We start from the raw sequence: 11118 nt of genomic DNA, 5'->3' as shown, positions 1-11118 counted from the left end.
ATGTAATTGTGCATTGTCATCTTATGAAAAATAATTAATTTCTAAATAAAATATCTAATTTTTAAATGTTAAACTTTAAAATTTATTTGTTTTTATATTTTTGACAGATATTTTATTATTATTTTTTATATTATTAATACATAAACAATTTTAATTCTCTTTTTATTTATTTTATTCGTTAAGAATCAATTAGAATATCAACAAATTTTGTCAATTACAACGTAGGGCACAATAAAAAGATCCAATAACACAAAAAAAAAATCTAAGAAACAAAAAAACATCTCATAACATTACCAAATGACCTAACCAATCCTAATTTGATTTCTTACGAGTATTCACTAAAACGAAAAAAATAATTACATACCTCACCTTTCCTCCCACTCTCTCGTTGTTCATGTTGCCGTCTTCTTCTCTCGCTCCACTCGCGCTGACCCCACAAACAGTGTCGACCTCGTCACGTCTTCCACTGCAAGTGTTGTCTGCGACGCTGGTGCCAGCTCAAATGAATCCTCTTCATCGCGACGCGCGCTCTCATGCAATGTTTTCTACCGCGCGATTGGATTCTCTACGTTGAGTTTCGTCCGCAAGTCTCGTCCACCCTAAGTCGTCGATGTAGGTGTTTTTTCGCGTCGCCATTTTCCTCGCATACATGCATTATTACCGCTATACACAGCGCTGTGTGCGGCGTCTTTTGTGACGCGATTGGACCCTGTAAAAAACCTTTTACCATCGATTGCAAATGGATATCTTGAGAAGGTAAATGTAGGATGTTTCTTTTGTTAAAATTCAAATATTTTTTTAATCAAATTCTCGGTGAGATATTTCTTTCTATATAATTTGAGATTTTTTTTATTACACTAAAAATGTTTCATTTATAAAATTTAAAATATTTTTGAAAGAGAAAATTAGTGTACTAAAATTACATATTAAAAAAACAGTTTAACGAGCTTTTAAATTAATCATTATATTACTAAATATTTGTCTTGGATTTAGTTTTTATATATTAATAATATAAAAAAAATTATACATAGGTAATTGTGCGTTGTCATCTTATAAAAAATAATTAACTTCTAAATGAAATATCTAATTTTTAAATGTTAAACTTTGAAACTTAGTTGTTTTTATATTTTTGACAGATATTTTATTATTATTTCTTATATTATCAATACATAAAAAAAAATTATTCTCTTTTTATTTATTTTATTCGTTAAAAGTAGTCCTTGTCATCCTACATATCTTTCTCTTTTATCTCAGGAAGCAGTGCAAAAGCAACAAGGGCAACAAATGATGATCTAAATAATTGCATACACAACAATATGGTGGAGATTTGATTAGACATATAATACTTGTGCCCCTCGTCTATTCATCTATTGATTTTTTTTATGAGTAGTGCTAGGGAGCCAATGGACTAAATATACAATGTGTATAATGGACTAAATCTTTGATCCATCTTGACCTTTCGGATCCAGAATACTAATACCATATCTGAAACCACTCATCCCAAAAACGTAACCTGACAGAACAATGTAACACTAATGGTCATATCTCTAATACTTCCTAAACCTCCATTGTACACATTGTACGCTTAGACTATTGGCTCCCTAGACTTTCTCTTTTTTTATTACACTTTATCATTAAGCTTAAAATCTAAGGATGACAATACCACCTAAATTCGCAGATATTCACTCTGTCCTTATCTATTCGGAGCAAGTAATTATCCACCTTACACCGGAACAAATTTTTAACGAAATAAATTCTTGGGAGGGACAGGATCGGATTTAGGTAATACATGTCCCTACCCGTCCGCTATATATATAATATATATAATTTTAATATATAATATGTATAATATATGTAAAATAATTAGTAAATGATTAATAATATTGTATTATATTTAAATTTTTACTTTAATTTATATTATATATGTGATGATAGTTATATAAATTTTGAAATTTAATTTTATTTATTGAATTTTAATCATTATAGGGACGGGTTAGGATTCAACGTTTTATTACCCGTAGATAAAAACGGGATGAATTCTATATAAATTGTTGCAGGACAAAACAGGATCGAATAGAGCAAAAACCCACCTTTAGCCGTCCCATTACCACTCCTATTAAAATCCGAATTCACTTCAACATTTTAATTATTATCGTATTTAAATCGTGACTAAAATTAATAAAAGGGATTGGAAACTTTGATGTTGAGAAGGATCCGGAAGATTACAATTACAACCTTGTTGATCCGCCAGAGAGGAATACGGTTGGTGTTCCCAAGGGGGGATGGGCGGCGGTTCGGTTGACGGTGGACAATCCATGAATGCGGTTTCAACGAGGGTAAAAATTAGTGCAGTTAACTTCACGTAAAATTAATAATTAAAAATTTTTAGATGATAATTTGATTAAATATATCAAACTATTTAATAATTTTTAACTATTAACTTCATATAAAATTATGAAGTTAACTGCATCTAAATTTCTACCTTTAATGAGTTTGAATATTATTTTTGATTTGCTTGTGAAAAATAGAATTGGATTTACAAGATTTATATATTTTGGTACTTCTTGAAAATAGGGATAAAAAATACTATTTAATTATTAAATTATTTATTATGTTTGATTAAATTACGTAATATATATCTTAATTTTAGTTATTATTTTCATTTGAATAACTAATTGTATAATGTTATATCACAAAAAATAACTAATTTTTAAACTACTACTTAAAAAGTTTTTAATATTTGTATAAATTTATTTACATTGTGAGTGTAATAAAACTAAATTTTTATAAAAGTATTTATTTAAAATTAAATGTTTCAATAGAATGAAATTTATAAAGAATAAAAATGTAAAATAGAAAATTTATGCATATAAAATAAAAAAGAATGAATTATAAATATTTTATGATAAAAACTCACATATAATTATTTTTATATAAAATTATTTATTAAGTATAGTTAAATAATTTGATATATTTAATTAAATTATTATCTAACAATATGTGAGTTTCTCCCATATTTTACAAATGTTTTTTTTTTTATTATTTTGTAGTTGTCTCGTATAGACATTAGACATATAGTTATCATTCCAAATTTCCAATTATTTATTTATTTATTTATTATATAGCATTATGTTTTGAAAAAGGGGAGATTGAGAGAAAACTTCTGTTAATCAAGATGCATGTCTTCTGGTGTCTCTCTAAACTTCTATTTAAATGCAATATGAAAGCAATTATACATTAATAATTAATTAATACTTATAAAAACTAACAACATTTACATTAATATGGATATCCGCTGTATCTTTTATTCACAACAACATGGACTATTCTTTTTTTTTTTCTGTTTTCCTTCATAATTTTGGAACTCTAAATAATTTTCAACCTGTTGCTGGTATGATCTACCTAAACATCAATACCAGCTTCATATGTGATGCAAAGTACATACACAAACCTTTCCTTCATCTTGAAGCATGAAGAGAAAGGCATAAACATGGATTTCTTTCTATATTTACATATACAATGATATAATGAACACTAAAATATATACATATTTATACATAGGATAAAGTATATTTTCTTTTCCTGAAATTTGTCAAAATTTTAAAAAATATCCATAAACTTTATTTTATTTTAATTTTGTCCTTAAATTTTTTTGATTTATATCAAATATATCCCTGACAACTAAATTTTCAAAAAATTTAGGACCAATCCAGCAATTAAATTTTGTTCTTATAAAATTGTTACTAAATTCATTATATTTTTTTTGGAAAATTAGTCATCAAGTATACATTTGATGCAAATTGAAAATTTTTGAGACAAAATTAAAATGAAATAAAATTTAAGAATATTTTTAAAACTTTTAACAAACTTCAAAGACAGAAAATATATTTTACCTTTATACATATTATAGACAACTTTGTAGCACAAGTGTTCCAGAGGTGGTGCCTCTAATGTTGTTGCATGATGAAGTTGCAGGTTTGTTGTTGTAAGTTAGGTTTATATCATGCAATTTGATCCCTTGACATGGATTACTTGCACTGCAATCAAATGTTACTGCCTCTGATGTTGCTGAACTTCCATGTATGTTCTTGTAAGTAACTTCACTAATTTCAATTCCTGAACTCTGTTAAATAACATAAAAGGAAATCACTTTAATTACATCATATAAAATTTCATAGAACATTTGTTTTATATATAAAACCAATTCATCAATTTTTTATATTTTTTTATTACCTGGCCAGGACAACCTTGGTTGTTGGGGCAGTAATTTTGATCAATGATGATGGGATTCTGAACGTTGAACATTGTAATGTCTTGGAACAGAATGTTCCTAACAAAGCCCTTGCTTGCTCTGGCCCATGACTTTATCCTCATTCCATTGTGAGATCCATAAAAAATGGCATTTCTTAAACTCACATTTGCAACTCCTTCTTCCTCCATTTCTTTAGCTAAACTTCCAATGCTGTCCCAACATTCAAATGATTTATTATGTGTTTCGACTTTGCATAAAATTGATTCTGGTTAGAAGTGAATTAATGTTAACGTAATTTATGTTTGACATCTTTATATCAAAATAAATAGTAATAAAGTAAATATTGTTTAAATTATATGGTTCAAAATCACTTTTAAGTGAAAATTTATTAAAAAAACATGAATTTAAATAATTATTTTATATTATTTGATGCTGTCTTTGAAGGATTATGAATGTAAAATTAAACTGTAAACTCATCACAAAAGCTTCGTACACGAATAGTTTGTGAATACCCAATTTATTTATCCATTAGTTTATTAGATTTGTTAGACATATAACTGATTAGGTTGTCTTTTTCTACCAACTTAAGCAATCAATGATTTCAAAATATGGTATCAGTCTAAAAAATCTAAAGTCTAATCCTTTGTAAACTCCAAAAAAAAAAAAGAATAAGACAAATAAAAAAAAGGCATATACAAAAAATTAAGCAAACAAAAAAACACTTATTTAAAGAAAAATATTAGAGATATAACTATTTATATTATCTTATTTTATTAGCTTAAACTTTTGAAAAGAATAATTTTACTATAAGATTTTAATTTATCTTTTTTATTTCATTTTATATTGATATTAGAACATACATAAACATAGAACATATTTTTCAAATCTTGTACTCTTAAGCCATACCTAGCTATTAAATTTATGATATTTTAAAAGATCATGAATCAACTTGTTAGATTTCACTTTTAGAGAATAAAAATTTATTTAACACAAAATTGATAGAAACCATTTTAAAATGTTTACTCATATTATATATGTAATTTAGAAAAACATGCATACATATTTATTTGTAGATCACATTTAATTATTGCACTAAAAACATTCATAATTATTTATTTTATATGTATTGTATAGAGTTTCGGATTTAAAATTCAGATTGAAAAACTAACCTTATGCCATGGCCAGGTCCACATTTGATTTGGTCCATGAAGAGATTGAAAGTGGCATCACCAATGGAAATGCAATCATCTCCAGTTTGAATGGTAGTGCCAGTAATATTAACCCATTTTGAGTGTTCAACATGAATGCCATCAGTGTTAGGACTCTGATCTGGTGCAATAATTCTCACATTTTTTACAGTGACATTGTTGCATGTGTTTATCACAATATGACTTAATTGGCTGTTGATTGATGTTATCCCACTAATCACCAGGTTATTCACCCAGTTGAATGTCATTGACTGCAATTAATTAATCATAATGTTGCATCAATAATATGGCTGCATGCATTTGGTTATGAAGACATGATATTAAAAACAAAGCACACAAAATAGAGACATAAAAATTAGTATTTTTAATTATGTTTGACGATAAATTAAGATAAAAAAATAAATTATGAAAATTTAATTTATTTTAATTTTTTTTATACAAAAAATTTAAAAAATATATACAATGATAAAAATTCTAATTATAAAAAATAAGTTGTGTTTTTGTGTTTCTCTTATTAGAAAAAAGATAAAATATACTAATTTAGTGTATTCATATCTCATCTGTCAAATATAATTTTATATTTTTATATCTCTATTTAAGTGTCTCAGTGTCTCGTATCTACAAACAAACACAGCCTATATACAGTGCTCAATTTGTATATCTTTTTATTTTTGGATACTAATTAAGAAACTTGGGGGAGGGGGAATGGATAATACAATCATGAAAAATTATCGAAGTTAGAAGAGTTTAGAAAATACAAAATTGCTCATAATTAATAAAAAATGAAGCATGAAAAAATTAATGATTGTTTTTCCCTTTTTATTTTTCATCCCAAAATGAAAAAAAAAATGAACCAAATGCACTCTAATATCACATAAGATTTCCAACAAACAATTATTTCATAACATATATAAAATTAATTTATAATATCGTTATTATGATACATAATTGACACACGTCATAAAGACTTTATTTAATCGTATATAAAAAAATAAGAGTTAATATTTAAAATCGTCCTAAAATATACATCGATCTCCATATGAGTTCTCAAAAGATAAAGTTAATCAAAATCGTCATCGAAAGATGACGAACATGATCACATTAGTCCTTTCGTCATCTCGTCCGCTGAGTTGGCTAACGGTGGATGACATGTTCCGTTAACGTGGTCATGTCCGTCATCTTTCGGGGACGATTTTGATTAACTTTATCTTTCGAGTACTCATATGGAGATCGAAATATTTTCAGGGACGATTTTGACTATTAACTTAAAAACATAAATAACATACCCTTGCTCCAACAGGACAATTCTTTCCAGATCTCCTACAATCCCAGAAAGCAGAGCCTTGAGCATCCAAATTCCCACCAATAACAATGAGATTATCAACATGGTTGAACAAAATCCAAAACCCTCCTGAATTTGCAAGCTCATTGTAATCATAAGGTGCCACAAGAGTTCCATTGATTATAAATGTGACCTTATTATTCTTACATGGACCCCGGAAATTGGTGTATTTGAGTAAGTACCTTCCTTTTGGGACATAAATAGTGGCTGGCCTTATGCTTGTGCATGCTGAATTCCATGCCATTTTGAATTGTTCAGTTGAATCTGTTTTCCCATCTGGTTTTGCACCAAATTTAATCACATTAATAATATTATTGTTTCCATATCCATATGGTGGAGCTGCTGCACCATGTGTAGTAGTAGTGCCAAGCAATAATAATGTCATCATAATAATAATAACAAAAAATGTGTATCCAATAACACTAGCCATTGTGTATAGAAAGTGGGAATTAAAAAAAATGTTTTTAAGGTATAATTGGTGTTTGGGCTTATAATTTTTTAGAGGAAAACCTTAGAAGGGCACATGTATATATACATACATATTAATTTAGGGTTTAATTTGCATTCATATAATGCTAAGTCAAAAGGTGAAATTTGAATGCTTTAATTTCACACATGTAATTGCTTTGATAAGTAGAATTAATATTATGGGTATAAATCATTTTCTTGAAATAACGATGGTGGAAGATGAACATACAAGTGACGGCTAAAGTATTTGTTTATTTTATTTATTTAAAATATTTAATTTTGATGCACAGTCTAAAATAATTTTACACGTACATTCAATTATATAAAGTCATCTAAAAAAATAGATGTAATTGCATGTGTAAAACGTTTTGTATTATCAGCACATCAAAATTAAACTCTTATTTAAAAGGCGTTGTTTGATTTTATAAAACTTCAAAAGTTCAAAACTATTGCCTCTATTTTATCTTGCATTACATGAGAGATTTTCATAGTTCTATATATATGTTAAATTAATCCTTCTAAAACATTTTTCAAAACAATTTATCAATAAGAAATTAAGAATCGCTAGCTGAAGTCACTAGGAATGGTTCAAGTTCATATAACCAAAAAAGAAAAAGAAAAAAAAAGATTATTATTGTGTGCTTATAATCTACAATTCTACATTAACTAAATTTATAAGTGATTAGTTTAGTGTTTGCTTCCATATAATGTGATTTATCTGCTCATTGCATATAGAAAACTTGGGATCCGAAGTCAAAAGATGAAATGTATTTGCATGCTTTAATTTCACACATCTAATTGCTTTGATAAGTAGAATTATGGATAATCAATCTACTTTCTTAAAACGGTAGAAGATGAACATACACGTGACGGCCCATATGTCTTAATTTATTTATTGAGGGTTTAATTTTATATATGAACTTAATATAATAATTTTCAGTTGATAATGCATTTTAAAGTTATTATTTACGAGGCAAAATGTTTTAAAAATCTTTGTTAATCCCTTAAAATGCTCTAAGGTAGCGTTTGTTTTGAGGTACTGAGACAGAGACTGAGAGACTGAGACTCAGTATTGTGTTTGTTAGTTCAGAGACTGGTACTAAAATTTCTGTCCCTGTCTCTAAAATTTCAGTATTTCAGTACCTCCAAAAAGTAGGGATACAGGGGACTGAAATTTTTAGAGATGGAGACTGAAACTTTAATAACATTTTATACCTAAAATACTTTCATTTCAATTAATTAATTCCAATTTTATCCTTTGTGCAAATTAAATTAGAGTTTCATTCTTGTTTCAATTCCTGTCTCCCATTTTACACCAAACAGAATACTGAAATTTATTTCAATCCCTGTCTCTTAGTCTCTGTCTCTCAGTCTCCATCTTTTCGTCTCTGTCTCTCCACCAAACGCTACCTAAGTGTCCTTTTTACCGTTTCTCTAAAATTATGGTGTTTTCGTTAAATTATTTTAAGACTATATATATTGGAAATTTCTTTGATGAAAAAGAAAATTGAATGATAGTGAAGATTTTCAATAAATTTATAGAGGACGTAAATTTTGTTTTTCAGAGGCCGTTTTGTTGACATTAATTTTTTTTAGATTAAAATAGTAGTTTACTCAAGAATTTTCCAAAAAGATATAGTAAGTCTTAAGTCTTTGGTTGTCTTCTTTCTTTTCCTTATGAAGAGTTGAAGTTGCTTAATATCTTATCAATGAATAATTCAATGGGTAATCTTTATTCAGCTCTAAATCAATGTAAGGATAAAAACGTTCCTAAAATATTACTTTATTTCAACTGAAACTAGATGTTACGCTAAATGTACAATGACAATGCAATTACTCCAATAGTAATATAGTATTATTATGATTACATTATTTAGTGCAATTAAAGAAATATATTTTAGGTATGAATGGAGAGTTGACTACACAAGATTGTGCTGCAGTTTTTATTAGGTAATACTCTATAGACTTATTATTGTAGATCATAGTTTTGAGAGTGATTTTCTAATTATAACTACATGATAAGTGCGGAAATCGCGGGAGGAAAATTAGTCAGAAAATTCCCTGTCTTAGCTCCAAAGCATGATCATTACATGCTTAATTGTTCTGCGTATGTGTGTTATGTAGCAAAGATAGGTTATGACTTTAGATTAAGGATATCTTAATTAAGATTGAATATTAAGGACATAAATATTTAGAAAAATAGTGGAGATTTAGTGTCAACTAATGCAAAATTGCAAGATTTACATATTTAGAAAAATGTATAAATATTAAGTACATAAAGTTTATACAACTGAACTCTGAACTTGAAAGCAATATCTTTCATAGGAATACATCTTTTGTATTCGTACTTGATGGGGGTGTTGAAAGGAAAGCCTTGAATTGCCAAGAAACTTAATTGCAATAATCGTAGGATACAAAAGCAGCCAATCCTTAAACCAACTACATTTAACTTTCTTGCTACAATCACAGCACAAGTGAAGTGCAAATTTGCAATAAATGACTACTTTAGATTCAATAGCTAAGCTTCAATCTGTGAATTATCCTTCAACTCAACTTGTCTATGGTGTTTCTGAGTCCTAGTCATGAGGTGAATGTACCTCAATCTCATACCCATTAATGGATGCTTCCTAATCAAGACATCCTTTCTATAGGCTTCCCTAAGCACAACTGTCTGAGTCCTAATCTTATTGGAAATGTAAAATATGCCAGGGTGATGAACCAAAGCCTTCTTAAATCTTGAGTCCAACCCCAAACACTCTCCATACAAAGCAAGTTCCCTCGCTCTGTCTTCTTTGACACTAGAAGACAGAGCAACTCATGCAAAATTGACACTATCCACTTCTCTGCCAGGTCACTATTTAGATCAAGATGAAATGCATCTTCGTATGGGGAAATATAAGGTAATTTTTGCCAATTCTCAACCCAAGTCTTCACTCTCTTTTCAAGATCAAAACCTTTTGGAAAAAATCACGGGAAATGAAATATCATGTCTTCTTTTGTCTCCACAATAGTCCAAGCTCATTGCCCTCTTCTCCAAGTCAGAGACAGAGAGCTCTTTTCTCCAAAAAACAAGCTCTAAGGCAAGCATTTCTTTTCCGGATAATGGATTTTCGATGCTACAAACATCAAAATAATCAGGGTAATCAGCCAAAAGAGTCTTCACATAATCATGAGGAAGACCCAGATCCCATTTTAGCTTCTCAATTACATAAAGTGGCAATTTTCCCATACCAGCAAGCATCAGAAGCCTTGCAATCCTATGAACAATGTCTACACGGTTAATGGGACAATTGTGGATATCCATTTCTTCTTTGTGTAGGCATAAATCATGAGGTGTGAGCTTAACATGTGGAGGGAAGCCACAATCTGGTTGGAATTGCACGAAAATACAATGATACTTGTTTATAATTTGGTGGTTGTCATGGAAAGGTTTGAGGGATTCTTTCAACAGAGAAGCATTGTATATATAAGGAGAAGGATTTGGAAGTAGATGAAACAATTTCATTCTTGAAGGAAACGACCTGTTTAAAATCTCTCTTTAAGGATTGCATTATCAAGAGATGAGTCCCGAACCCACTTGACCTTTGCATTCACAAAAGTCCTAACCAGGGTCCAATTCTTCAATAGACTTCAAAACTTACACAGCTAAACTTAAAAACTTTAACACAATATAATGTTGACCAAAGGACAAAAAGTCCAGCACAAACTTTTGTGCCATTCCACTATGTTCTATTTTAATAGAATGCTATAGCATTGTCTAATCCACTGGAATAAGGCTTAATTGTTTTTGTCAACTGTGTTCAATTAAACCCTAATCTACTCAATGTAAATATAACCTACAGAAGAAT

General features: G+C 28.7%; 2 protein-coding genes across 2 annotated transcripts; both read right to left on the bottom strand.

The window, feature by feature from the left end:
- Positions 1 to 3904: 3904 nt before the first annotated feature.
- Positions 3905 to 7232, bottom strand: LOC130957781 (polygalacturonase-like). The gene is made up of 4 exons (XM_057884624.1): positions 6747 to 7232; positions 5422 to 5711; positions 4234 to 4462; positions 3905 to 4123 (listed from the first exon to the last, which is right to left on the bottom strand). Exons 1-4 carry the CDS (start codon positions 7230 to 7232, stop codon positions 3905 to 3907), a joined length of 1224 nt encoding a protein of 407 aa, XP_057740607.1.
- A 2556-nt stretch (positions 7233 to 9788) lies between these two features.
- On the bottom strand, positions 9789 to 10574 carry LOC130957780 (protein WHAT'S THIS FACTOR 9, mitochondrial-like). The gene is made up of 2 exons (XM_057884623.1): positions 10225 to 10574; positions 9789 to 10068 (listed from the first exon to the last, which is right to left on the bottom strand). The coding sequence occupies exons 1-2, from the start codon at positions 10572 to 10574 to the stop codon at positions 9789 to 9791; spliced, it is 630 nt and encodes a 209-aa protein (XP_057740606.1).
- Positions 10575 to 11118: the final 544 nt, after the last annotated feature.

This window comes from Arachis stenosperma, chromosome 10 (assembly GCF_014773155.1).
Source record: "Arachis stenosperma cultivar V10309 chromosome 10, arast.V10309.gnm1.PFL2, whole genome shotgun sequence".
Taxonomy (NCBI): Eukaryota; Viridiplantae; Streptophyta; class Magnoliopsida; order Fabales; family Fabaceae; genus Arachis; species Arachis stenosperma.
The sequence above is the reverse complement of the archived record's forward strand: the minus strand, read 5'-3'. Positions and strand labels throughout refer to the sequence as shown.

Bases quoted from the DNA above. Each gene is read 5' to 3' on its own strand.
- LOC130957781 (XM_057884624.1), bottom strand. From the start codon at position 7,232: ATGGCTAGTGTTATTGGATACACATTTTTTGTTATTATTATTATGATG. The intron at 5,712-6,746 runs GTATGTTATTTA...AATTAATTGCAG, and splicing joins ATTGTCCTGTTGGAGCAAGG to TCAATGACATTCAACTGGGT. The intron at 4,463-5,421 runs GTTAGTTTTTCA...ATGTTGGGACAG, and splicing joins GGACCTGGCCATGGCATAAG to CATTGGAAGTTTAGCTAAAG.
- LOC130957780 (XM_057884623.1), bottom strand. From the start codon at position 10,574: ATGGATATCCACAATTGTCCCATTAACCGTGTAGACATTGTTCATAGG. The intron at 10,069-10,224 runs GTTTTGATCTTG...TCTGTCTTCTAG, and splicing joins CCCGTGATTTTTTCCAAAAG to TGTCAAAGAAGACAGAGCGA.